Here is a 27,931-nt window from a genome sequence, read left to right as displayed (position 1 = left end):
TAGTCCTCGGGGCCGCGTTCCAACATGTTTTCCAAGTGACCCTCGTTAAGCGCAGCTGCGTGAAAAGTTTTGGTCACTTTCACGTTCCGCAGGAGCTAAAACTTTTCACGCAGGTGCACTTAACGAGGGGATCACACGGACACTCCATTAGGTACACCGCCATTTTCAAGTGTACCTAATAACAGGCCACTTTATTAGGGAAATATCATGGTCAAAGGTCACAGGTGTCAAGCGCTAGTCCTCAGGGCCGCGTTCCAACATGTTTTCCAAGTGACCCTCGTTAAGCGCAGCTGCGTGAAAAGTTTTGGTCACTTTCACGTTCCGCAGGAGCTAAAACTTTTCACGCAGGTGCACTTAACGAGGGGATCACACGGACACTCCATTAGGTACACCGCCATTTTCAAGTGTACCTAATAACAGGCCACTTTATTAGGGAAATATCATGGTCAAAGGTCACAGGTGTCAAGCGCTAGTCCTCGGGGCCGCGTTCCAACATGTTTTCCAAGTGACCGTCGTTAAGCGCACCTGCGTGAAAAGTTTTTGGTCACTTTCACGTTCTGCAGGAGCTAAAACTTTTCACGCAGGTGCATTTAACGAGGGGATCACACGGACACTCCATTAGGTACACCGCCATTTTCAAGTGTACCTAATAACAGGCCACTTTATTAGGGAAATATCATGGTCAAAGGTCACGTGTCAAGCTTTAGTCCTCTGGGCCGCGTTCCAACATGTTTTCCAAGTGACCCTCGTTAAGCGCAGCTGCGTGAAAAGTTTTGGTCACTTTCACGTTCCGCAGGAGCTAAAACTTTTCACGCAGGTGCACTTAACGAGGGGATCACACGGACACTCCATTAGGTACACCGCCATTTTCAAGTGTACCTAATAACAGGCCACTTTATTAGGGAAATATCATGGTCAAAGGTCACAGGTGTCAAGCGCTAGTCCTCAGGGGCCGCGTTCCAACATGTTTTCCAAGTGACCCTCGTTAAGCGCACCTGCGTGAAAAGTTTTTGGTCACTTTCACGTTCTGCAGGAGCTAAAACTTTTCACGCAGGTGCATTTAACGAGGGGATCACACGGACACTCCATTAGGTACACCGCCATTTTCAAGTGTACCTAATAACAGGCCACTTTATTAGGGAAATATCATGGTCAAAGGTCACAGGTGTCAAGCGCTAGTCCTCGGGGCCGCGTTCCAACATGTTTTCCAAGTGACCCTCGTTAAGCGCACCTGCGTGAAAAGTTTTGGTCACTTTCACGTTCCGCAGGAGCTAAAACTTTTCACGCAGGTGCACTTAACGAGGGGATCACACGGACACTCCATTAGGTACACCGCCATTTTCAAGTGTACCTAATAACAGGCCACTTTATTAGGGAAATATCATGGTCAAAGGTCACGTGTCAAGCTTTAGTCCTCTGGGCCGCGTTCCAACATGTTTTCCAAGTGACCCTCGTTAAGCGCACCTGCGTGAAAAGTTTTTGGTCACTTTCACGTTCCGCAGGAGCTAAAACTTTTCACGCAGGTGCACTTAACGAGGGACTCACACGGACACTCCATTAGGTACACCGCCATTTTCAAGTGTACCTAATAACAGGCCACTTTATTAGGGAAATATCATGGTCAAAGGTCACAGGTGTCAAGCTTTAGTCCTCAGGGCCGCCTTCCAACATGTTTTCCAAGTGACCCTCGTTAAGCGCACCTGCGTGAAAGGTTTTTGGTCACTTTCACGTTCCGCAGGAGCTAAAACTTTTCACGCAGGTGCACTTAACGAGGGAATCACACGGACACTCCATTAGGTACACCACCATTTTCAGGTGTACCTAATAACAGGCCAGTTCATTAGGGAAAAATCATGGCCAAAGCTGAACTGAAAGTGAAAAGTGCCACACCCGCCCTCACCCCCACCTCCTGATTGGCTGGTTGGTCTGTGACGTCACACAGACATTCCATTATGTACACTACCATTTTCAGGTGTACCTAATAACTTTATGCATTTTTTGTACGTGTCAAGAATATGTATTTGACTACTTGCTCTTTATTTTGGGGGACACCAACACATATAAAGCAGTTAACCAAATGTCAGATTTTTGTTTTCATGCCCAAAAAAATAAGGAATAAAACACCAGACAAGTTTTAACAGGTTTTAATGTTTATTAAAATAATAATGCTATGCCAGCCGACACACGTTATGCCAACATTGATGTTTTAAGTTTGTATTTGTTGGCTTGTAGTTGATGGTATTATACCGAATGTGTTTGTGTTTGAATAAAAAGTTGAAAAATTTGACAAAGATATCTGGGGTATCTGAGATATCTGTGACCATCTGTGGTTTCTCATTTTCCCCCCTAGTAGGGGTTTTTGAGTTTTTCCTTGCCCTTTTGGGAGTTTAAGATCAGGGGATGCTTTGAGAATAATTGTCAAACTTTTTTGTACATGTAAAGCCCTTTGAGACTGCTTGTGATTTAGGGCTATACAAATAAACTTGATTTGACTTGCATTTTGCTTGATTATACACAACGGGAGGCCAATCACGTAACTCTTATTCGAACGTCATACGTCACCTTATTGAGTTAAAAAATTGTAAAAATCTAAATCAGAAAGTGTCTTTTTGAGCTAGTGACGTTTTATTTAAAAAAAACAATTTCTAGTGAGGCTGTAGCGCCATCTGCTGACTGCATCGCCCTGTCGCGTGGCACCAAAACACAATTATGAATAAATAAAAACTCTGGTTATTATTCACATGCTACTTTCACATTTTGGAAGGGGTAGCCGAGCTCGGCACTTTCCATGAGCGCAACGAAAGCGTTCCAGCCGTGATGTACGATGGCTGTTCGCGGATTGGCCGTCAGCTGACGTCGGCCATGGCGTCGCCGATTTGCCGGTTGAGTTCGGCGATGATGCGGTCGTCGTGCCCGTAGACGCCGGTCCGGAGAAGTGTGTCACGCTCCTCCAGAAGGCGGCTCAGGTGTTCCTCTGCGCTGTGGTTCAAACTGGGGACTGGGCCCGAGGAGGTGGGGCCTATATCCCCTTGCTGCTTCAACCTTTTTCAAATAAGAACGATGTGCGTTTGTTGAATGCATTATTGGGAATAAACAAGGAATTGTTTGGCGGGAATTTGAATGTTGAAAGTGAAATACATTTTTGCCTCAAGATGAAAAATGAATTAAATGAGTTCAATGTTTTGAATCTCAAATGGGAATGGACTTATGTCGAATGTCCCATTTGAAATGAATGGTGAGTTTTTGGGTTGTAAATACTGAATATTTGGGGAATGAGGAAAAATAATAACCTGCAAAGCGTGAATTTGGGTAATAAGTTTAAATGGGAACGACGTGAATCCCATGAACTGTGCGAAAGTAGAAGTGTGTCAAAATAACAGGGATTCCCTCAATGATGAGAAATATTGTCAAAACGTACGTTGTTGATGTTAGCACCTTGAAGCTAATAGTGTCGCGCTCACCTATTGAGTTCGTTCCTGATGTCCCCCAATTCCTGCCGCTCTTGTCGTACCACCTCCTTCTCCTCGGCGGCCACGTAGCGCAGCCTCATGGCGTCCAACTCGGCCTGCTGCTTCTTCAGACGCATAATCTCGCTCTCCTCCTTGCGCTGCGCATGCCACACACGACAACAAGGTGCGTACATATAGTCTTTCGTTAGTTTTCGTAAACTGTAAAAAACTATGATGAAAGAAATACAAAGTAATACTTACAAGGGCGCTTCATGAATCAAGTGTGAACTTTTTTTTTTTTTTATTATTATTATTGTGGGTGAGTCAGGAATGTATCCCCGCAATAAACGAGGGTTCACTCTAGACATTTTTCGGAAAACCTCCGTGAGAAAAAATGCAGCCGGAGCTGAGGAATTCTCACGCCGGCCGACATGACGGGAGGGGGGGGGGGGGGATTTAGCGCCTGCAAGTCGTATTTCTGTCGTCCCGCTCGCTCGGCGTTCGGCGAGTTGCTCGTTAATCATTGAAGCAAAAACAAAAAAGCTCCGCTCCGCTTTAATGCTGATGTGAGCCGTAAATTCAGAAAAGTGAACGTTTTAATACAGCAATCAAAGCGTCGGAGTCTGACTTCTCGCTTCAAGTCGGTTTCAACTATTTGAATTGCAATTTTTGCTTTTTAATTAATATTGCAATTTCATTCCCGCTTATCTCATTCATGCGACATTTTGTCTTACGCAAAAATAAAGGCAAACAAATTGAAACGAGTTTCTTTTATCTACTTGTTGCTAATTTCTAAAAATTTTGACTTGCAGCTTTTTAAGTGTTCATTAGCTTGAAAATCTAAATAGACATCATATCTGGAAAAAAGCAGTTTTCCTTCGCCCAAATTGCAAAAATATAGAAATTCATTTTTCCCAAAGAATAAGGAATAAAAATGGCCGTGTATCTCAAACATATGCTTGCTGGCATGAGAAAATGTTGGCGAGACTTTGGATAGACAGAAGTGGGAATCCAGTGAGACACTGAAGACGGGACAGAAGCAAGTTTGTCAGCAGGCGATGGGAGGGATGAAAATTAATATAAAAAAAAAAGACTTTTTGAGGGCTGTCAGTGTTCCAGCCGACGGCGGGTGGGAAAAGTGGAGCTAGGCGGGCTCGGGGCACGGAGAAAAACATGCTTCACGTGAACGCGTGTTGACACAAGAAGCTCCCCGAGGAGCGACTGGCCGCCTGGATTCGCCAGCGCCTTTGGCCTAATTGCTGGAATAACAAACCTTTGCGTGACGTGCTGCCAAGGACAAGTCCAGGTCACAGAAAATCATCGAGTCATTCATCTCACAGCTGCAAGCCGCTCGTTGCCGTTGTCGGACAACGACGCGATATTATTAACGCTACAGAAGTTGGCTCCAGCCAGTTGAGAGGATGAAAAACTGCCGACATTGCCAAGGGTCGGGAAAATTTGAAATATGATTGATCGGTTGAAGAGGCAGAGCAGATAGCAACAGAATTGAATTTACAAGGTCCAGCCCCACGAATTCTGAAGGCCGTGGACTGACTGAATGAACACAAAGACAATTTTGTGATGGCTGGGGATGTTCTGACAGTACTCTGCTGGCACGCAACTACCAGTAGATGGCAGCCATGCATCATTTGAGACATACTGAGACTTGAACGTCATTCCCCAAAATGAAATCATCAGGAAAATCAACAAGGAAATGTGCACGTTGCGCTGTTCAAAGATGATGAATTGTTGCTGGTGTGAAAGAAAAAGTCCAGCAGAAGGTTGTGGAATGTTTGTGTGGTCCTGGCGCAGCCACTCTGTCCGCTCCATAAAAGAAGACTAAACACGTTTGCCTTCGACACTTTGTGGCCATTAAAAAGTCAAACGGGCGGCGAGAACGTTCAGCGGGGGCCCTAACAATAACAAGATGGCCGCCGGGCCTCGTTATTGTCCCAATATTTGCGCTCGGAGAAGATCGACTGGCGCTGCTTGTCCCAATATTTGGAATTGGAAAGCTTTCTAGGGGGGAGCCTTTCATCTGCGCGTTAATCCCGCCAGCTCCCGCTGGGAAAAGCAACATTTGTCCTGCCGCTGCAACTTTTACGGCGGGCAGACTGGCGGTGCTCAGAGATGACGCAAAGCAAAACAATACGGCCGGTCAACGTGACAAATGAAGAGCGGGATGCAAAGAGGACAAAGGGAACAGTGAAACCAAAAATATTCATGGTTCGACTTTTAGATATTTGGGGGTACTGAGCACTCCAAAGCAAATAAAAATTTCACTTTGTCACCATCTTGTGGCAAGGACGTTTGTTGAAATGGGCTGAGGCAAACAGTACGACTGACTTTGTTATTGTTTTTTTTTTAATTACGAGGCACAGTGGCCACTAACTTGAAATTTTAGGAGTGTAGAAAATGTAATGTAATCACACTGTAACTGCTATAATACAGTGAATACTATATTTTTCAGACTATAAATTAGACCTTTTTCATAGTTTGGCCGGTCCTGGAACTTTTACTATATGGCAGTCATTAAAATTAGACACTCAAAGTCCCCGTTTCTTAATTGTGTTGACTTTGTTTTTGCAAATACTTTTGGCGCATTACGGCTGGTGGCCAGAAGGTGGCGGCAATGCACCAAAAGCATTTGCCCGCACCCAGCAAGTCATGGCAACAAATGTGTGCCCTATGGCAAGTTCCACATGTGGCACAAGGATTCATAGCACCAAGATCGCGCTCGGTCTGACGCAGCAGGGAAATTTACCGTCCGAAAAATATCGTAATCAAATTTCCATGGATTACTGTAAATAAGGCGGAGAAGATAAGAAAGAAACCAAAGAGGTGTGAAAGCTGTGAATGAATTTTGTGAGCCTTGGTTACCTGTTTGAAGCGACCCAGTTCCTTCAGTGCGCGCCCCCATTGCTGCTTGTAATGAAGTTTGGACTTGGTGGTGGACTCCAGCTTCCTCTCCAGCTCCACCTGGTTGGTAGCCAACGACACAACATCCTTTGTCGTCTCTTTATGTTGAGCTCGTTCATGCGGAGCACCACGCTACCTTCTCCAGTGTCAGAATGTTGATCTCGGACTGCAGGCGGACTTCGGGTTTGATGTTCTGTTGCTCCTTGAAGGTATAAAAGTCTTTCTCCAGTTGCTTGTAGCGGTTCTCCCAGTCTGTGATCTGGAGAACAAGAAAAAAAAAATTTGATGTTGATCGAATGGGGGCGTTCTTCAAAGAGGTTGAACCCACATGTGTAAATCTATATTTGCCATTTTTCATTCATGGATTCTTTTTTGATTACTTTCCTGAGAAACTCACCTATTCTACTACTACTACTATACCTATTCTTCTACTACTGCTTTGGCGCCATCCAGGCCCCAAGGAGCTATGTTGAAATGCTGGAATGAGCTTTCTTTAGTTAGGCCAAAGCAGCCAAAGTCATACTTTACTGCCATCTAGTGGAATTATAGGCAACTTGCAGCAATGGAGGCAACAGGTGGATTTAATCGCTAATGGCTCCCAGATTGACGTGTATCGGTGCATTTTTATGGCTAGAAGAAAAACTGGAGCAGGCTTTTGTAAAAGGGGAGGAGGGAGGGGAGGACAGGGATGTCCGGATGTTTGCCACAATTTGGATCTCCTGTACCTGCTTGAGGAGCCGCGTTCGCTCCTCCTCCATCAGGCGCACTTTGTCTCGCTCTAGCGCAATCCGGTGGTCGCACTCCAGCTGCAACCTCTTGACGGTCTCCTGCGCCTCCTTCCGCTCTAGCTTGTGTTCGGCTTGGAGGTCACGCTGCAGCCTTTGGGTCTGACGAGACGCGCACGTCGTGGAAGACGTGGAGAAAGTCAGGCCGAGGAAACATTGCGGAAGACACAACGAGAGGAGAAGCACCACCTTTAGCTCGGCTTCACTCAGAATCTTCTCCTTCTTCTCCAGATCAGACAGAGTCTTCTGAAGCTGCTCCTCCAGACGACTGCACTCCATTTCCTACAACAAACGGCAAAGATTCACAAGTCACGTTTGAAGTCGACATGGCAATGGAGCAATTTTCAAAGCTTGCAATTTGGAATAAAGAGCAAAACACAAACTTTTTGTTAAAAAGTACATTGGGGGAAAAACATTTAAATCACAGCCGCAAAATTGTGACATCAATTTTCGAAATTGATCCAGTGATCCAGTGTGTTGCGATGATGCGACAGCAGTGACATCGTTAACGGCAGGCAAAAGAAAAACTCCCTACCAGGTGATTCGGGAATGAGTGAGTGGACGGCCTTTTGTCTTGCCACAATTTTGCTGAGATGTCCGACATGTGAACGTTTCACCTTCCTCGCGTGTCAGCAAAATGTTGCCCTCACCTTCTTTTTCACGCAGGCTTCCCTCTCGCGCTCTCGTCGCATCCACTCCTCCGCCAGCGCCTGCATGTGAGTCAACTCCTTCTTCCGGAGCTACACGGGCACAACGGAACGTGCCGCAGAATTAATGCCTGCGACGCTCAGAAGAACATACACGTGTCACATGCGTCTAAACTTCAGCTTTCAAGGGAATGCATGGAGGGGGACCTGATCATTGAACAGATCCTCCTGCGTCTCCTTCCACAGCTCTAGCTCCAGGGCCGTGCGGTACTCGGCGCTATCTCGGGGGGGCGGCGGGCCCCCGGGCGCAGGCGGCACAGCTGGCTCGGCGGCCATCTCTGGCAGAGGAGGCGCGGGCTCATTCGGCCACGAATCCGACACGGGGATGTCCTTAGGGTTCACGAGCCCAAAGTCGTCCAGTGTGGCCACCAGGCTCAACTCTGCTGCTTTCTCGTTGGAGCTAAGCCACAGGGGGGTGAAGATGCATTTTGTTTTCAGTCCTCTAGTTGGCGCCAGAGACTAAACAAAGAAGGTCAGCTTAGCCGAGCGACAGAAGCACCTCTGGGTGGAGAAGAAGGGGATTCGGTCCTGGTGGATTTGGCGCCAGGGCGCCTCCCTCTCGGCGGCCGGGTGTCGGCTCCTCTCGGCGGCAAGCAGCCGAGACAGCTGCAGCGAGGCTCGGCCAATCAGGAAATCGTTGGTACTGCCGGCGTCGTGGTGCCACAGCTCCAACACCAGAGGAATTCTTGTTCAGAGACAGGAGAATATTTTCAAAGCTAAAACGTGTTATACGGAAAGATAATTTCTGATTTTAGTGTGGCCCTCCTCCAAATATTCTGTGCACGACTTCATACCTGAGGAAGGTATCCTGCAGCTGCTGCGGCACGGCGGCAAAGTCGAAGGCGCAGTAAGAGTGCGGCAGAGACACGTCCGTGTTCCTGCGCAGCTCCACGGGGTGGCTGGTCATCACGGGCACCGCGCTGCCGAAGAACTCGTACGAGTACCTGACCAGGGCATAGCCATGACTAGCCTCCAGCTCAAGCAAAATAAATAAACCTAGCTAAAACCGAAAATAGCAGCGATGTAGAAACCTTTAGTTCTTGGCAATTGTAGAGCTGCACTGGTGTTGTGTCAACCTTTTTCTTTGTAGTTGTTCGTGTTAAGGGTGCGCTGTTGTGCGAACCTGATTGTGGCAGCGATGGTGTGTAAGAGTCCGGTCTGTCTGAGGTTGCAGAGATCCAGAGAGAAACAGTAGCGATGCGCCGATGGCGGAATGGACGCTTTGAGGGCGCAGCCGAGCAATGAAGTGGCGCCCTCGCCCTGGGCCTGATATGCGGCGAGCGGCTCCACGTCTGCAGGACAAACTCGGTCTGAATGTCACATTTTAGGCATTGATGGATCGACGGGATGAGGCGGACCTACCGTGCGACAGTACCTCCTGCTGGGTCTGCGACAGCGCAACGACCTCAGGAGGATTTCGGATTGGAGTGGAACTGGCAATTTGGTCCTCGGCGGCCAGCGCGACGGCAGCGCACGGGTTTTTGTTGTGTCCTTTGGTGGACGAAGTCTGCAGGATGACAAGGAATTTGTACAAATTACATTTCCCCTTTGAAATGAATGGAAATGCCATTCATTTGTTGCAGCCTCCCAAAAAGACCGCCAAAAAAAGAAAAATAGCACGAGTCCTTCGATTTTGGCAATTGTCTCAATCAAATTTGGTACGGTCTTAGTTTCATCAACCTGTAGCTGCGGCGCCACGTCCTCTCGGCGCAGTGTGATGGCCACGCTGACGTTAGGCTGCAAGTCGGCGGGCATCGCCGGCAGCGAGCGCCTGACGCGGGCGGGCGGCTGTAGCGCAAACACGCCCTCCACTGTGGCCGCCCTCTCCTCCAAGTCCACGGCGAGCCCGGCCAGCGGGGCCAGGGGCACGTCGGCGCTGCCCAGCGAGTGCGTGCCGCAGCACAGGTGGATCTGCAAGGGCGGTTGCTGCGACAGGAAGGCGCGCAGGGCGCGGTCGCTGCTGCGGACGCGCACCGAGGCGCGCTCGGGCTGGAAGTCCGGCGTCAGGAGGTTCCGGAAGGGCTCACTGGTGATGTCGTTGCCCAGCAGTGTGTAGAAAAAGAAGAAGCCGGCATCCTCTGATGACAACTTGAGTGTGGTGGGGATTAACTGCAAGCACGTGCACACAAACTCACCATCACACCAAGTACAAACTCTCGTGCATGCAGACACACAAAAGCACAGGCACACACTCAAACGTATAAATGTGCATCCTCACATTAACACAAGATTCACCACACACGCACGGCACACAACTGGAAGTTCCGGTCACAGGTATGGAGTTCCTCTCACCTGTTCCAACTTGGCGACAAAAGCCACAGTGACGGACAGCACAAACATGTCGGTGGCCACGCTGTCGGGTCCCACCTGATGGTAACCCTGCTCAGGCACCAGGACCGCCTCCAGCTTGTCCAGGAGGGGCTGCGGGGCTACGGGCCCGCTCGAGCGAGGCGCTGGAGAGTCACGTGTGTAACAAAAGAGAACAACGTTTCAGTTTTACTTTAGAATGGTTCAATCCTCGAAATTTCAGCCTCTCAACAGTAATTATTCTCATCTTTCTCTTTTTCTCTTGTTCTCAATGAGAGCAGATCGCTTATCTTGGTGCTGAAACAATGTAAACCTCACTCAACACTTGAAGGTGTTTCACATAGAAAGGCACAAAGATGATGCACAATGAAGGAGGAGCACCGAAACACAAGACACTAAACAGGAAGTAGCACCTCTTTGGGCCTTCTTGTTTCGGGGTGCTTGGGGAGAGGGCGGTGGTGGAGGCGTGGACTTGCCGTCATTCTCCAGCACCATGCTGAGGAGCAGCGACGGCTTCTTTTTTATGTACTTGCTGCTCAGCAGCATATGCCAGCGAGGATCCTGGTGACACGCGTGGCAAAGACCAACATTAACGTGGCAGCGAGTTGACGCCCTGCCACGGTCGACCGACAGACCTGTGGGACTTCCTGAACGGATCTGAGGTCCAGCACAATGTAGCCCACGTTCTCCCTGCTGTTGTTGCTGGAGTCCACGGTGAAACACTGAAGCTTGATGGGGGTCCTCTGCAGTCTGCACACACACACACACACACACACACACACACACACACACACACACACACACACACACACACACACACACACACACACACACACACACACACACACACACACACACACACACACACACACACACACACACACACACACACACACACACACACACACACACACACACACACACACACACACACACACACACACACACACACACACGTCATCATACATGGTCATATTCACAATAAATAAAAAGCTCATCAAACGGAGGAAAACTGGAGAAAAATACTTTTACCCAAGCCCTCACACACACACACATACCTGTGCTGGTGCAGCATCTTGCGGTCCAGCTCCCAGGCAAGCTCGGTGCTGAAGTGCGGCTGGTCCAGGTGCTCCACGGGGTCGGTGGTCAGCTGCTCGCCGTCGAAGCTCGCCTGAACCTCCAAGCTGAGCCGAGGGCACTTGGGGAAATCGCGCCCTGCCCACAACCCCAAACAACTACTTTTATACAACATATTTGTAAAGTCACTTCCACAAACGCATATAGTGGTTGACATAGTATTTTTTTTGGCAAAAGTCTGGTTTTAGTATGAGAGGTTTAACGTAAGCGACGAATGAGTTTACGTTAAAAACGTAACAATATAGCGACTTAACCGGTTCAACTTGTGACTTTGTTTGCGTTTGTGTTGGAGTGGCGCAGACAGTTGACGCTCACCTTCCAGAATGGACAACACGATGAGAAGTTGCTCGCTCTTCGGAGCCATGTTGACATTTGGACGATCAAAAACACTCCCGAGACCTTGTTATAAAATCCGGACGTTGTTGGCGGAAGAGAAAAAAAGTCGTTGAAGGTGAACTTTGGGGAGAAAAGCGAGCTTTTTCGGGTGGTCCGTTGTGAGGGACCAGCTGCTTTGTTGTCAAGCTTTGGCGCCACCCATTTTGGTTTTGGAGACGGAAGTTAAAAGTAGAGGCGCTCCGGGTTTGGTTGGCCTCAACTGGTGGGCGGTGGAACTGCAGTCTCAAATCATTCAAATATGAATAATAACATAACAAAAACCGATATAAAAAATAATCCATTCCCTCTTAATATTCACATTTAAGATCATTCCAGTTAGGTTCACTATTTTACAGTATGCTGTATACTTGTATTAAAATAAATAAAAATATATATGTCATATAGGTTTTGTCACATTATTTGTTTAACTGGGTATTTTACATTCCTTATTTCATAACAGTTTACTCTGCTTTTGTCATTTTAATTAACCACAAGTTTGAAAATACAGATTCAATAATAATAGTAATAATAATCATTGTAAAAAATGCATCTATCTATCTATCTATCTATCTATCTATCTATCTATCTATCTATCTATCTATCTATCTATCTATCTATCTATCTATCTATCTATCTATCTATCTATCTATCTATCATATCCTTTAATAGTGATTGCCAAATATACAAATTAAGGCATATACAGTACAAAAAAAACAACAGCGGGTTCCACGTTGATGTCAGAGCAGTATTAATTATCATAATATGAATTTTAATTCATCAGGTACACCACGGCCACTGGATGACGACAACAGTCCCCCGTGACAGCATTTTGTAAACAGATATCACCACCATATTCAAGTAGTATGCATGTACTGCATGTATCATCATTATTATGCAATATGTATGTCGTTTGTATGGAGTGAGGCAGAGCCGTTGCTGGAGGACACACAACATCATAACACAGTACATGATTATTTAAAGTTGGATTCATTACATGTTGCTACTTTTAAAATGTTATTATTATTGACGTAAGAGTATGGCTGCAACAGGGGGGGAGGGGGGGGGCTCAGGTCAAAGAGCAGCACCACGTATTACATTTCATATCACTATATGTAGGTCACTTTAAATCCAGCATCACGGGCTCAGGTAGTTCGTTGGAGGGGGAAGTGCACATTAGGGTCTGGGGGGGTAAGAGCAAAAGCAGGAATTTGTGAGAGTCCCATTTTAAAGTGTACTGCTTTTGTTCTAGATGTGCTGTTATAAGTTTATCCTATTCTATGTCGACACCATTTAATGGTGCATTCAAGGGCTGCTGAGAAGTCGTAAATGTCATACTTAATCCGTAAGGAGTATTCTTAATGACACCCACTGCACTCAAACTGGGCACAAATGTAATAAACACATTTGTGGGACAGGTAAAGGTTTATTTTATTGTATTCTATTCTTCACGTCGACGCCAGATAATGGTGCATTCAAGAGCTGCCGGGAAATTGGAAAAAATTCATCTAGAGGATGGTGATTCTAAAAGTGTGGTACGAGTACCATTAGTGATCCATAGAACGTGAAAGTGAAATTAGTCAGGAGTATTTCACTCACTGAGATTAGAGGAGCTCAATTTTTCAGGTAAACACAAATATATGTTTTACAGTTATTTTCAGTTTGTCAGCATTGTTTTTTTTTAATTGACACATGACTTCATCAGTTCACGTTTTCTGGTTGGAGCCCAGATTTCTGACATTCAATGTGCACAGCATCCCTCCCTAAGCCCCGCCCTTTCCTCCCGCATATCTAATGAGGGCATGACTGTGTGGAGGCTATGTACAGCGGCGTGGAGGAGAAGGGCTACGCTCACATAGGACAATACAATCAACACGTACAGTTAGCGATACAAATGTAGCATCATCGTCGTCATCGTCATCATCAGTACATTCAGTCAGAACAATAATGTGCGTTTAGAAACACCGCTGTACACTTGTCCTTGCCCAAAATCCTCTTCCTGTGCGATACAAAACACCTTCTGTACTGTAGGTGGCGCAAGTAAGAAATGATACTTGTGTTTTCTTTTTTCTTTCCTTTGTCTGCCTCTCACGGCGAGGCTTCACCAAGGAACACCACAGAATTTACGTGTGATTCTTCTCCTTCTGCCACATCACTACTTCTTCACCTCGCTCTCTGCTGTAACATAACATGAAAATATTATATATTTATACGCATATTACATGCACGCTCAACATTGGTGAGCTAATGAAATTAGCATCAATACTGTGGAACTTATAAATCTTTAAACAACTTGTGTTTATTATTATTTACTAGGGGTGTAACGATTCATCGATACACATCGATTAATCGATATAATGCTCTACGATTTGTTGGCATCGATGCTAAACGTAAACATCGATCTATATCGCCCGTTTTTGACCTTGGACATTAGACGCGACTTTATTTTGAAATCCAGTTCATTGTTGCTTGCTTCCTCTTTCCGGGAGCAGTGCGCGGCGTGTTGTGTTGTGAGCAGAGCAGGCACGTGAAAGGGGAGCCGACAACTACGCGGCTCCTGGGCTGGTGCTATGGCTAGCGTCCAAGAAGACGAGGAAATTCGCTCCCCTTTGGGCTTCAAGTCATTCGTTTGGAAGCACTTTGTAATTTCCTAAATAAAGAGTTTGCAGTACCTTGTTGATTTTGCGTATGAATTGTTATAAATCAGGATATTGTTCTATATCGATCGTAGAGCACTATATCGTGATGTATCGTGAATGAATCACAGCAGGCTTTAAGATATCGGCAAATATCGTATCGTGGTTCTTTGTATCGATATGATATCGTATCGTTACAAAACCCGCGATTTACACCCCTAGTTTGTAACCCTAACCTTGATTTAAAACCCTAGTCGGAAACCCTAACCCTAGCTTGAAACCCTAATTAGCAATGGCAAAACTCCTTGGATACCCTGGTCGGAAACCCTAACCCTAGTTTTGAAAGCCTAGTTAGAAACCCTGATCTTAGAAACCATAAAAGTAGTTTGAAACCCTCGTTGGAAACCCTAACCTTAGCTTTAAAACCTAGTTTGTAACCCTAAGCTTGGTTTAAAACCCTAGTCGGAAACCCTACCCCTTGTTTGAAACTTTAATTAGCGATGGCAAAACTCCTTGAAAACCCTGGTCGGAAACCCTAACCCTAGTTTTGAAAGCCTAGTTAGAAACCCTGATCTTAGAAACCATAAAAGTAGTTTGAAACCCTCGTTGGAAACCCTAACCCTAGCATTAAAACCAAGTTTGTAACCCTAACCTTTGTTTAAAACCCTAGTCGGAAACCCTAACCCTAGTTTGAAACCCGAAATAGCAATGGCAAAACTCCTTGGAAACCCTGGTCGGAAACCCTAACCCTCGTTTTGAAAGCCTAGTTAGAAACCCTAATCTTAGAAACCCTAAAAGTAGTTTGAAACCCTCGTTGGAAACCCTAACCCTAGCTTTAAAACCTAGTTTGAAACCCTAACCTTGGTTTAAAACCCTAGTCGGAAACCCTGAGCCTAGTTTGAAACCCTAATTAGCGATGGCAAAACTCCTTGGAAACCTTAGTCGGAAACCCTAACCCTAGTTTTGAAAGCCTAGTTAGAAACCCTAACCCTAACTCTAGTTTTGAAAGCCTAGTTGGTAACCCTAACCCTAACTCCAACTCCAACCCTAACCCTAACCCTAACCCTAACCCTAACCCTAACTCTAACTCTAACCCTAACCCTAACCCTAACTCTAACTCTAACCCTAACCCTAGTTTTGAAAGCCTAGTTATAAACCCTAACCCCAACCCTAATCCTAACCCTAACCCTAACTTTGGAAACCCTAGTCGAAAACCCTAACCCTAGTTTTGAAAGCCTAGTTAGAAACCCCAATCTTAGAAACCCTAAAAGTAGTTTGAAACCCTCGTTGGAAACCCTAACCCTAGCTTTAAAACCTAGTTTGAAACCCTAACCTTGGTTTAAAACCCTAGTCGGAAACCCTGAGCCTAGTTTGAAACCCTAATTAGCGATGGCAAAACTCCTTGGAAACCCTAGTCGGAAACCCTAACCCTAGTTTTGAAAGCCTAGTTAGAAACCCTAACCCTAACCCTAGTTTTGAAAGCCTAGTTAGTAACCCTAACCCTAAGCCTTACGCTAACTCTAACCCTAACGCTAACGCTAACCCTAACTCTAAGTCTAACCCTAACCCTAGTTTTGAAAGCCTAGTTAGAAACCCTAACCCCAACCCTAATCCTAACCCTAACCCTAACTTTGGAAACCCTAGTCGAAAACCCTAACCCTAGTTTTGAAAGCCTAGTTAGAAACCCTAACCCCAACCCTAATCCTAACCCTAACCCTAACTTTGGAAACCCTAGTCGAAAACCCTAACCCTAGTTTTGAAAGCCTCGTTAGAAACCCTGATCTTAGAAACCATAAAAGTAGTTTGAAACCCTCGTTGGAAACCCTAACCCTAGCATTAAAACCAAGTTTGTAACCCTAACCTTTGTTTAAAACCCTAGTCGGAAACCCTAACCCTAGTTTGAAACCCTAAATAGCAATGGCAAAACTCCTTGGAAACCCTGGTCGGAAACCCTAACCCTCGTTTTGAAAGCCTAGTTAGAAACCCTAATCTTAGAAACCCTAAAAGTAGTTTGAAACCCTCGTTGGAAACCCTAACCCTAGCTTTAAAACCTAGTTTGAAACCCTAACCTTGGTTTAAAACCCTAGTCGGAAACCCTGAGCCTAGTTTGAAACCCTAATTAGCGATGGCAAAACTCCTTGGAAACCCTAGTCGGAAACCCTAACCCTAGTTTTGAAAGCCTAGTTAGAAACCCTAACCCTAGTTTTGAAAGCCTAGTTAGTAACCCTAACCCTAACCCTAACCCTAACCCTTACTCTAACTCTAACTCTAACTCTAACTCTAACCCTAACGCTAACGCTAACCCTAACCCTAACTCTAAGTCTAACCCTAACCCTAGTTTTGAAAGCCTAGTTAGAAACCCTAACCCCAACCCTAATCCTAATCCTAACCCTAACCCTAACTTTGGAAACCCTAGTCGAAAACCCTAACCCTAGTTTTGAAAGCCTAGTTAGAAACCCTAATCTTAGAAACCCTAAAAGTAGTTTGAAAGCCTCGTTGGAAACCTTAAGCCTAGCTTTAAAACCTAGTTTGTAACCCTAACCTTGGTTTAAAACCCTAGTCGGAAACCCTAACCCTAGTTTGAAACCCTAATTAGCAATGGCAAAACTCCTTGGAAACCCTGGTCGGAAACCCTACCCCTAGTTTTGAAAGCCTAGTTAGAAACCCTATTCTTAGAAACCCTAAAAGTAGTTTGAAACCCTCGTTGGAAACCCTAACCCTAGCTTTAAAACCTAGTTTGAAACCCTAACCTTGGTTTAAAACCCTAGTCGGAAACCCTGAGCCTAGTTTGAAACCCTAATTAGTGATGGCAAAACTCCTTGGAAACCTTAGTCGGAAACCCTAACCCTAGTTTTGAAAGCCTAGTTAGAAACCCTAACCCTAACTCTAGTTTTGAAAGCCTAGTTGGTAACCCTAACCCTAACTCCAACTCCAACTCCAACTCCAACCCCAACCCTAACCCTAACCCTAACCCTAACTCTAACCCTAACCCTAACCCTAACTCTAACTCTAACCCTAACCCTAGTTTTGAAAGCCTAGTTATAAACCCTAACCCCAACCCTAATCCTAACCCTAACCCTAACTTTGGAAACCCTAGTCGAAAACCCTAACCCTAGTTTTGAAAGCCTAGTTAGAAACCCCAATCTTAGAAACCCTAAAAGTAGTTTGAAACCCTCGTTGGAAACCCTAACCCTAGCTTTAAAACCTAGTTTGAAACCCTAACCTTGGTTTAAAACCCTAGTCGGAAACCCTGAGCCTAGTTTGAAACCCTAATTAGCGATGGCAAAACTCCTTGGAAACCCTAGTCGGAAACCCTAACCCTAGTTTTGAAAGCCTAGTTAGAAACCCTAACCCTAGTTTTGAAAGCCTAGTTAGTAACCCTAACCCTAACCCTAACCCTAACCCTTACTCTAACTCTAACTCTAACTCTAACTCTAACCCTAACGCTAACGCTAACCCTAACCCTAACTCTAAGTCTAACCCTAACCCTAGTTTTGAAAGCCTAGTTAGAAACCCTAACCCCAACCCTAATCCTAATCCTAACCCTAACCCTAACTTTGGAAACCCTAGTCGAAAACCCTAACCCTAGTTTTGAAAGCCTAGTTAGAAACCCTAATCTTAGAAACCCTAAAAGTAGTTTGAAAGCCTCGTTGGAAACCTTAAGCCTAGCTTTAAAACCTAGTTTGTAACCCTAACCTTGGTTTAAAACCCTAGTCGGAAACCCTAACCCTAGTTTGAAACCCTAATTAGCAATGGCAAAACTCCTTGGAAACCCTGGTCGGAAACCCTACCCCTAGTTTTGAAAGCCTAGTTAGAAACCCTATTCTTAGAAACCCTAAAAGTAGTTTGAAACCCTCGTTGGAAACCCTAACCCTAGCTTTAAAACCTAGTTTGAAACCCTAACCTTGGTTTAAAACCCTAGTCGGAAACCCTGAGCCTAGTTTGAAACCCTAATTAGTGATGGCAAAACTCCTTGGAAACCTTAGTCGGAAACCCTAACCCTAGTTTTGAAAGCCTAGTTAGAAACCCTAACCCTAACTCTAGTTTTGAAAGCCTAGTTGGTAACCCTAACCCTAACTCCAACTCCAACTCCAACTCCAACCCCAACCCTAACCCTAACCCTAACCCTAACTCTAACCCTAACCCTAACCCTAACTCTAACTCTAACCCTAACCCTAACCCTAGTTTTGAAAGCCTAGTTATAAACCCTAACCCCAACCCTAATCCTAACCCTAACCCTAACCCTAACTTTGGAAACCCTAGTCGAAAACCCTAACCCTAGTTTTGAAAGCCTAGTTAGAAACCCCAATCTTAGAAACCCTAAAAGTAGTTTGAAACCCTCGTTGGAAACCCTAACCCTAGCTTTAAAACCTAGTTTGAAACCCTAACCTTGGTTTAAAACCCTAGTCGGAAACCCTGAGCCTAGTTTGAAACCCTAATTAGCGATGGCAAAACTCCTTGGAAACCCTAGTCGGAAACCCTAACCCTAGTTTTGAAAGCCTAGTTAGAAACCCTAACCCTAACCCTAGTTTTGAAAGCCTAGTTAGTAACCCTAACCCTAAGCCTTACGCTAACTCTAACCCTAACGCTAACGCTAACCCTAACTCTAAGTCTAACCCTAACCCTAGTTTTGAAAGCCTAGTTAGAAACCCTAACCCCAACCCTAATCCTAACCCTAACCCTAACTTTGGAAACCCTAGTCGAAAACCCTAACCCTAGTTTTGAAAGCCTCGTTAGAAACCCTGATCTTAGAAACCATAAAAGTAGTTTGAAACCCTCGTTGGAAACCCTAACCCTAGCATTAAAACCAAGTTTGTAACCCTAACCTTTGTTTAAAACCCTAGTCGGAAACCCTAACCCTAGTTTGAAACCCTAAATAGCAATGGCAAAACTCCTTGGAAACCCTGGTCGGAAACCCTAACCCTCGTTTTGAAAGCCTAGTTAGAAACCCTAATCTTAGAAACCCTAAAAGTAGTTTGAAACCCTCGTTGGAAACCCTAACCCTAGCTTTAAAACCTAGTTTGAAACCCTAACCTTGGTTTAAAACCCTAGTCGGAAACCCTGAGCCTAGTTTGAAACCCTAATTAGCGATGGCAAAACTCCTTGGAAACCCTAGTCGGAAACCCTAACCCTAGTTTTGAAAGCCTAGTTAGAAACCCTAACCCTAGTTTTGAAAGCCTAGTTAGTAACCCTAACCCTAACCCTAACCCTTACTCTAACTCTAACTCTAACTCTAACTCTAACCCTAACGCTAACGCTAACCCTAACCCTAACTCTAAGTCTAACCCTAACCCTAGTTTTGAAAGCCTAGTTAGAAACCCTAACCCCAACCCTAATCCTAATCCTAACCCTAACCCTAACTTTGGAAACCCTAGTCGAAAACCCTAACCCTAGTTTTGAAAGCCTAGTTAGAAACCCTAATCTTAGAAACCCTAAAAGTAGTTTGAAAGCCTCGTTGGAAACCTTAAGCCTAGCTTTAAAACCTAGTTTGTAACCCTAACCTTGGTTTAAAACCCTAGTCGGAAACCCTAACCCTAGTTTGAAACCCTAATTAGCAATGGCAAAACTCCTTGGAAACCCTGGTCGGAAACCCTACCCCTAGTTTTGAAAGCCTAGTTAGAAACCCTATTCTTAGAAACCCTAAAAGTAGTTTGAAACCCTCGTTGGAAACCCTAACCCTAGCTTTAAAACCTAGTTTGAAACCCTAACCTTGGTTTAAAACCCTAGTCGGAAACCCTGAGCCTAGTTTGAAACCCTAATTAGTGATGGCAAAACTCCTTGGAAACCTTAGTCGGAAACCCTAACCCTAGTTTTGAAAGCCTAGTTAGAAACCCTAACCCTAACTCTAGTTTTGAAAGCCTAGTTGGTAACCCTAACCCTAACTCCAACTCCAACTCCAACTCCAACCCCAACCCTAACCCTAACCCTAACTCTAACCCTAACCCTAACCCTAACTCTAACTCTAACCCTAACCCTAGTTTTGAAAGCCTAGTTATAAACCCTAACCCCAACCCTAATCCTAACCCTAACCCTAACTTTGGAAACCCTAGTCGAAAACCCTAACCCTAGTTTTGAAAGCCTAGTTAGAAACCCCAATCTTAGAAACCCTAAAAGTAGTTTGAAACCCTCGTTGGAAACCCTAACCCTAGCTTTAAAACCTAGTCGAAACCCTAACCTTGGTTTAAAACCCTAGTCGGAAACCCTGAGCCTAGTTTGAAACCCTAATTAGCGATGGCAAAACTCCTTGGAAACCCTAGTCGGAAACCCTAACCCTAGTTTTGAAAGCCTAGTTAGAAACCCTAACCCTAACCCTAGTTTTGAAAGCCTAGTTAGTAACCCTAACCCTAAGCCTTACGCTAACTCTAACCCTAACGCTAACGCTAACCCTAACTCTAAGTCTAACCCTAACCCTAGTTTTGAAAGCCTAGTTAGAAACCCTAACCCCAACCCTAATCCTAACCCTAACCCTAACTTTGGAAACCCTAGTCGAAAACCCTAACCCTAGTTTTGAAAGCCTAGTTAGAAACCCTAACCCCAACCCTAATCCTAACCCTAACCCTAACTTTGGAAACCCTAGTCGAAAACCCTAACCCTAGTTTTGAAAGCCTCGTTAGAAACCCTGATCTTAGAAACCATAAAAGTAGTTTGAAACCCTCGTTGGAAACCCTAACCCTAGCATTAAAACCAAGTTTGTAACCCTAACCTTTGTTTAAAACCCTAGTCGGAAACCCTAACCCTAGTTTGAAACCCTAAATAGCAATGGCAAAACTCCTTGGAAACCCTGGTCGGAAACCCTAACCCTCGTTTTGAAAGCCTAGTTAGAAACCCTAATCTTAGAAACCCTAAAAGTAGTTTGAAACCCTCGTTGGAAACCCTAACCCTAGCTTTAAAACCTAGTTTGAAACCCTAACCTTGGTTTAAAACCCTAGTCGGAAACCCTGAGCCTAGTTTGAAACCCTAATTAGCGATGGCAAAACTCCTTGGAAACCCTAGTCGGAAACCCTAACCCTAGTTTTGAAAGCCTAGTTAGAAACCCTAACCCTAACCCTAGTTTTGAAAGCCTAGTTAGTAACCCTAACCCTAACCCTAACCCTTACTCTAACTCTAACTCTAACTCTAACTCTAACTCTAACTCTAACCCTAACGCTAACGCTAACGCTAACCCTAACTCTAAGTCTAACCCAAACCCTAGTTTTGAAAGCCTAGTTAGAAACCCTAACCCCAACCCTAATCCTAATCCTAACCCTAACCCTAACTTTGGAAACCCTAGTCGAAAACCCTAACCCTAGTTTTGAAAGCCTAGTTAGAAACCCTAATCTTAGAAACCCTAAAAGTAGTTTGAAAGCCTCGTTGGAAACCTTAAGCCTAGCTTTAAAACCTAGTTTGTAACCCTAACCTTGGTTTAAAACCCTAGTCGGAAACCCTAACCCTAGTTTGAAACCCTAATTAGCAATGGCAAAACTCCTTGGAAACCCTGGTCGGAAACCCTACCCCTAGTTTTGAAAGCCTAGTTAGAAACCCTATTCTTAGAAACCCTAAAAGTAGTTTGAAACTAGGGGTGTAACGATTCATCGATACACATCGATTAATCGATATAATGCTCTACGATTTGTTGGCATCGATGCTAAACGTAAACATCGATCTATATCGCCCGTTTTTGACCTCGGACATTAGACGCGACTTTATTTTGAAATCCAGTTCATTGTTGCTTGCTTCCTCTTTCCGGGAGCAGTGCGCGGCATGTTGTGTTGTGAGCAGAGCAGGCACGTGAAAGGGGAGCCGACAACTACGCGGCTCCTGGACTGGTGCTATGGCTAGTGTCCAAGAAGACGAGGAAATTCGCTCCCCTTTGGGCTTCAAGTCATTCGTTTGGAAGCACCTTGTAATTTCCTAAATAAAGAGTTTGCAGTACCTTGTTGATTTTGCGTATGAATTGTTATATATCAGGATATTGTTCTATATCGATCGTAGAGCACTATATCGTGATGTATCGTGAATGAATCACAGCAGGCTTAAAGATATCGGCAAATATCGTATCGTGGTTCTTTGTATCGATATATCGTATCGTGACAAAACCCGCGATTTACACCCCTATTATTTACATATTATTTATGAGCACATTGACAGACAATATAACAATGACCCTAGGAACCAGAAGCTTGATTCTCTCCTTAAAATCCAAGCTATCAATTGATCGAGGTGTGACGTGTTTGAAACGTACCAGCAACAGTTCGTCCTGCCACCTGTGGACCAGACACCAGAGACCTGGAGCTGAGACCTTCAACACAAACGCACACAGTCAAGGAAATGGCAAAATTGGTCAACGACACCCGCAAGACGCGAATCAAGCAATCACAATACAGCACACAATAGTATTATGCTCCTTTTCCCACCTGCGTTAGGAAATGTGTTGTGTCTACTAAGTTGTGTCATTTTGTGATGTGTGTTGTCCTTATGTTTTGTGTGTAGCGTATTTAGTGTTATGCTCTCTAGTGTTTTGCTGTTATGTTGTAGAGAGTTGAGCTTTGTGTTGTGTAAGGTGTGTGTCATTTTGTGTGTGTTGAATGGTGTTGTGTCACTTTGTTTTGGGTGTTGTGTTTTAAAGTGCTCTATTAATCGAGTTGTGTTTTCATCTCGTGTGTTGTGCTGCGTTTTCTGATGTGTTGACTTTTGTGTTGTGTACCATGTTATGTATTTACTCGTATTTTGTGGTGTTGTGATGTGCGTACCCGGGTAGATGTCGTACTGTCCCGCCACCAGGTTATACGTGAGTCCAAGGTGTGTGTGATGGTGTTTGTGCAGGTGTCGAGCCAAGGTTGTGTGGCTTCGGTTGCTTCGGTCCATTTCGCGATCCATCTCTGGGGAACCTTTTTCATCAGGCTAGACACACACAGATACACTTATTTTCCCTAATTCCTCAACAACGAGCTCTGGTGTGACCGTGAAGAAAAAAAAAAAAGCATCTCACCTCGGCGTCCTCCCGGCCCGCTGTCTTGCCATACAAAGGGTAGTGGAAGCCTTCAAGGACAAATTTAAAGGTTCAGTCTACATCACATAGTCCATTTCACACACTTATCATTTCTTCCTCTGTTACGCCAGAGATACTAGCTTAGAAATCAAGTTTCGGCCATTTGGCGCTGGTGTCTTTCGAACAGAACAGTGACGGAAGAAATGAGCTTCTTTAAAGACCAGTCCTTGTCCCAGTCTCAATTCTGTCTTTGATACAGGACACCATGAACCTGGTAGGAGAAACGGGTGTAGGGTGCTAAACTACACCCTGACTGCCTTGACTCTGAGTACACATTTCCTGAGACGGCAAGAAAATTGTTTGAAAGAAGATGGCCAGACATGTCCGGTATTGTTCCTTACCTGGGTAGTTGTGGATCAGGGTGGGTGACGCCCCCCTGAAGGAACCCCCGTTGCTCTCGCACATTGCCAGGTAGGCCGGGGGGAACGAGGAGTGCTGGTAATGCATGTAGGGCTGCTGGGGGGTCATCGGAGGAGAAACCGCAGCCCGGGCACTTTGAGACTCCCCCGACAGGATCCCCATGGGTTCCTCCTGTAGCCCGTCGAGACTGTCCGAGTCATCTGGGTCGACAGGGGATGATAGGTTGCGAGGTCCGTGGACTTTTTTTGCATCGTGAGCGATGCCGCCACCCGCTGAGGTTGCTTTGGGCTCCGCTGGCTCGATGGTACTCCCCCGCTCCTTTGACCTCTCCGCGTCCCCCTCATCCGCAGCCTCTCCGAGTGGACTCTGCAGCTCTGAGAATTTGCTGTGAGCCAGGCGGTCGGGCCACATGGAGCCGTCTGGGGGCTAAATTGATGGGGATAAGTGTTGGTGCTGGTGCCAGTGTTTCCCCTATAAGTCTGTTTTAACAGTGGTGGGCGGGGGTCATTTGAGGTCAGTCCAGGAGCTGAGCCAAAGACCAAAGACCTTCGTCGAGGTCCGACTGAAATCTTTATTTTTGGATTACGTTCTTGTTTTGGCAGCTGCAGTGGCTTCGACAATGATTGCAGCCTTTTTGTTTACCGTCCTAGTTTGAATGTGTAAAGTATCAAAAGATTTTTTTTCATGAGGTAAAGTCTCAGATCAGGTCAGTGGCAGGTCGACCACTCATTTTTCTGCCGCCCGGAAGAACCATGACTCCAATCAATTGCTTACAAACAGTGTGAAATGGTCTATAGAGGAAACACTGCATGATCAGAGAGCATCTCTCAGGAGCTTTGCTTCGCTTCCACGGAGGATAACGGTCGGCGCTCAAGAATGCGTACGAGCAGCACTTGGAAAAGTTGCGCGTTTACATTTATGAGTTACCACGTGCGACAAAATAACAACCGAGTGAGTCGGCCGGCGTACACGATGGATCGGAAGGTTTGTTCATGAAAGCACAACAGCATGGGCGGCGGTTAGAGACACAGGGAAAAACTTACGCTGGAATAGGAAACATTTGAGTCCAGATCTGTCTGAGTGTTGGGGTTGTGCTGCGACAAGGATGACGAAGAGGAGGAGGAGGAGGAGGAGGAGGAAGAAGGTGATTTGATGTCCTCACAGTCTTTGGTCGAGACCTTCAAACCCAGCCCTCTTTCCCCCCTCTCCTCCAAGTAGGACAGGATGGCTTTGGGACAGCAGCCTTTAGAACCTTCTGGACCTTTAGTCCCGCCAGCGTGTCTGACATTCCCATCACAGTCTCGCCCAGCCGGACCCCGCTCGGCACGCTGCTTCTGCTCGCAGCATTTCGAGGCCAGTAGGAGTTTCTGGTCCATGTAAAGTCCTCGTGAGTACTGCCCGTAATACAGCGACTGGGCTAAGGCGGTTTGGGTCTGACTCATGGCAAGCTGCAGTTGAGAAGGTGCCGCCGGCCCGTCACCTTTCTTACAGTCGACAAAGTCGTGAACTTTGTCGTCATCTTTCGTCTCCTCCTTTCGATCTTTACTTTTAGAATCGTGAGAGGACATTTTGTGGAAGATGTTTTGCCTGTCTGCCTGCACGCAACCCGGCAGGTAGTATGGCTCAAAGCTGTGGTAATATGGGGACAGGGGCTCGTTGGTAGAAGGTGGGGCGGGCGCCGCGGGTGGTGTCTTCCTGCCGTTACTATGGTTACTGTTTGAGGTGACTTCAGAAGATACGGAAGAAGCAGACTTGGATCTGAGCCCGTCCGGGCGATTTTCAGAGGACAAGCCATCATCCCCGGCATCGGAGATGTCAGAGTAGGCGGGGCTGTTGTCCTTGCTGTCCCCCAACAGCAGACAACCGCCGGGGGCATCGAGTCGCGATGAACTACCAATGGAGGGACTGGGGGCGTTGTCCGTGAAGGTGTAGACCTTGTCGGCCTCCGCGCGGATACTCGCCATCCGGCTTTCCTGGCTCTCCTGGTTGAGTCCGTTGGTTACGTCCTGCTTGCTCAGGTGCTCCTTCAGGAGGCTCCCCGAAATCTCCTTGCTGGCAACACCGTCTTCCGTTTTGATTGCGTCACCGTTTGCCATGCGAGGATTGGCGTCACGGTTGTGTTTGTCCTTTAGCCGTCGCTTCTCTTTCTTGCGAGTCTCTTTGCAAGTCGGCAGTGTGGCTTTGACCAGGCTGGGTTCCACGACGATGCTGAGCTTCGCCTTGATGGGTTTCAAGGAGGGGCTTTTGCCTGTTAAGCCCACAGCTGCCACGGGCTGCTGCGAGGGGGCGCTGTCCGTCGGATACGCCGCATTGGGGATGGCGACAAGCTTGGGCGGAGCGGGGGCTGGAGCAATCAGCCGGTTGGCCCGCGACTTGGACAGCTTATCCACCTTGCCGTTGGCTTTTTTGCTCTTATCGCAAACCATATTCTTATCCATCAGTCCTTCGGCTTCCAGCTTGGGCATCTCCACGGTGGCACTCCGGTCCGGCACCATGCAGTTCTCCAGAACCACCGTCATGTTAGAGATGATGGGCAAGTTACTGAGGTCATCCATCAGGTCCTCTTTCAGTAGGGAGCTCCTTCGGGTTTTGTTGCTGAGGAGAAGCCGCCGGTTCTTGGGCGAGCCTACTGTGGTCACCTTGTACAACGGAGCTTTTCTGGACGAGGTGTTGGCAGCAGTGCCGTTGTCGGTGGGCTCCGTAAGGTCATAAATAGCGTCCTCGCAGTCCGACAGTCGCTCCTCGATCTCGGCGTTCCTCTGTTCCTCCGCCTCTAGATGGGCGTGTGTCTGGTGATAGCGCAGGCCATTGATGTGCTTGTAGCGCTTGGTGCAGTTGGGGTGGGGGCAGTCGATGAGAATCGGTGGAGGTGAAGAGGCACAGCCTCCTCCCGCGTCCAGGAATGAGGGATCTGACTTGCCCTGCGGCGTACACGGGGCGCTGCGGGATTTGGCTCGAATCCTCTTCCCATTCCCGTTTTTAATGTCCACCGAAGACACCAGACTGAGGTCCAGGTCGGCAGGTGGCTTGTTCTTCCGTTTTCCCGATGGGAGGGTCGAGACTCGGTTGGCTGATTTGGTTTCCTCTGTGGTGAAAAACGGCGGAGAAGCTCGGCAGTTGCTGAGCAGTTTCAAACTTCCACGCCGACCTTTGCTGTGCACCGGCGAGGCGGCTATTCCTCCGCCCCGGCTCCGGTGTTGCGGCAGGCCTCGCACTTTGACCGGCGGTGCGGCATCCCCGCAGGGCCGCTCTGTCAAAGCCAGACGCAACCTTTTCCCCCGGCCGCGCCCACCTGGTATCTCTGGGTCACTGGACGGAGACTCGCAGAACCTGAAGAAACAGGAGAACAATCACCAACTACTGACTGAATTAATGACCTACATACAGTATCTAGTCCCTACCGATCCAACTTCTTGCTACCAATCCAAGCTAGCCACTTGTGCATACTCAACTCCTACCTCCCAACAACTTTTACCTTCCTACCAACATAACTTCCCAACTCCTATCTAGCATTGTACCGACAAACTCCTACCTATTCAACCTACCGAGCTACTTAACAGCTCCTACCCATCGAACCTCCCTTCCAACCAAGCTGACTACCAGCTCCTTCTCATCCAACCCACGTACCTAGCTACCAAGCTAACTCCCAACCTAGCTAGCTACCCCGATGACAACATTACCAACCAAACCCACCGTCCAACAACTCCCCTACCGACCAAACAATTGTAAAAACTAGTTGTCAACTTATTTAAATCACATTCAAATAAAGATTCATTCATACATTCGAGCTACTTGGAGCACACTTGATAGCTACCTAGCCACCATCCAAATGACCTAACCACAGACACACACACAGAAACAGCAGCTTATCTGACCAGTGTCATCCCACCTCTGCTGTTTGTTTTCATCGACAGTGCGTTTGACTTTAAATGTGTTCGTCAATGGCCAAAGTGGAGTCGTATTGCCATTTATGTGGCGCACGTCCGCAAAGCAATTTGGACCATAGATGAATCAGTCATCGCCATAGCAACAAGAACCACCAACAGCAGTAGCAGCAGCCAACCAGTGACAATTAAGATCAGACACTAACCTTTCTCACAGTCAATGCTAATGACAAGCAATTAAATGTAATGAGTGTATACTTTGGACAAAAGTATTAGGACAACAAAGTGGCGACTGGACAATAGTATGAGGAGGAAAAAAAACAAAGAAAAAAGCAGCCAAACGTATT

The 27,931-nt window shown here is 46.3% G+C and overlaps 2 protein-coding genes across 5 annotated transcripts in view; both read right to left on the bottom strand.

Moving 5' to 3' along the window:
• Positions 1 to 2,712: 2,712 nt before the first annotated feature.
• The window catches only part of LOC119127166 (centrosomal protein of 120 kDa), a 35,250-nt gene continuing 10,031 nt past the window's right edge, over positions 2,713 to 27,931 (bottom strand). Inside the window, exons 3-20 of one of the 2 annotated variants that reach the window (XM_037258962.1) lie at positions 11,620 to 11,894; positions 11,226 to 11,382; positions 10,803 to 10,917; positions 10,581 to 10,728; positions 10,153 to 10,313; positions 9,541 to 9,969; positions 9,223 to 9,367; positions 8,984 to 9,152; positions 8,655 to 8,804; positions 8,360 to 8,545; positions 8,008 to 8,260; positions 7,804 to 7,893; positions 7,343 to 7,435; positions 7,094 to 7,255; positions 6,505 to 6,627; positions 6,330 to 6,428; positions 3,462 to 3,607; positions 2,713 to 3,042 (exon numbers count right to left, since the gene is read on the bottom strand). In XM_037258962.1, the coding sequence (XP_037114857.1) occupies positions 2,847 to 3,042; positions 3,462 to 3,607; positions 6,330 to 6,428; positions 6,505 to 6,627; positions 7,094 to 7,255; positions 7,343 to 7,435; positions 7,804 to 7,893; positions 8,008 to 8,260; positions 8,360 to 8,545; positions 8,655 to 8,804; positions 8,984 to 9,152; positions 9,223 to 9,367; positions 9,541 to 9,969; positions 10,153 to 10,313; positions 10,581 to 10,728; positions 10,803 to 10,917; positions 11,226 to 11,382; positions 11,620 to 11,668 (2,871 nt within the window). In that variant the 5' untranslated portion in view covers positions 11,669 to 11,894 and the 3' untranslated portion in view covers positions 2,713 to 2,846. Of the gene's footprint in view, positions 3,043 to 3,461; positions 3,608 to 6,329; positions 6,429 to 6,504; positions 6,628 to 7,093; positions 7,256 to 7,342; positions 7,436 to 7,803; positions 7,894 to 8,007; positions 8,261 to 8,359; positions 8,546 to 8,654; positions 8,805 to 8,983; positions 9,162 to 9,222; positions 9,368 to 9,494; positions 9,500 to 9,540; positions 9,970 to 10,152; positions 10,314 to 10,580; positions 10,729 to 10,802; positions 10,918 to 11,225; positions 11,383 to 11,619; positions 12,221 to 27,931 lie in introns of those variants that run through there. The other variant, XM_037258963.1, reaches the window with a different exon arrangement.
• Positions 13,313 to 27,931, bottom strand: part of znf608 (zinc finger protein 608) — a 27,083-nt gene continuing 12,464 nt past the window's right edge. Inside the window, exons 4-9 of one of the 3 annotated variants that reach the window (XM_037258953.1) lie at positions 24,744 to 27,030; positions 23,682 to 24,126; positions 23,281 to 23,330; positions 23,042 to 23,192; positions 22,534 to 22,590; positions 13,313 to 13,854 (exon numbers count right to left, since the gene is read on the bottom strand). In XM_037258953.1, the coding sequence (XP_037114848.1) occupies positions 13,832 to 13,854; positions 22,534 to 22,590; positions 23,042 to 23,192; positions 23,281 to 23,330; positions 23,682 to 24,126; positions 24,744 to 27,030 (3,013 nt within the window). In that variant the 3' untranslated portion in view covers positions 13,313 to 13,831. The remainder of the gene's footprint in view (positions 13,855 to 22,533; positions 22,591 to 23,041; positions 23,193 to 23,280; positions 23,331 to 23,681; positions 24,127 to 24,743; positions 27,031 to 27,931) is intronic. The other 2 variants (XM_037258952.1, XM_037258954.1) reach the window with 2 other exon arrangements.

Source organism: Syngnathus acus, chromosome 9 (assembly GCF_901709675.1).
Source record: "Syngnathus acus chromosome 9, fSynAcu1.2, whole genome shotgun sequence".
Lineage (NCBI taxonomy): Eukaryota > Metazoa > Chordata > Actinopteri > Syngnathiformes > Syngnathidae > Syngnathus > Syngnathus acus.
Note: the sequence above shows the minus strand (reverse complement) of the source record. Positions and strands in the feature narration are given on the sequence as shown.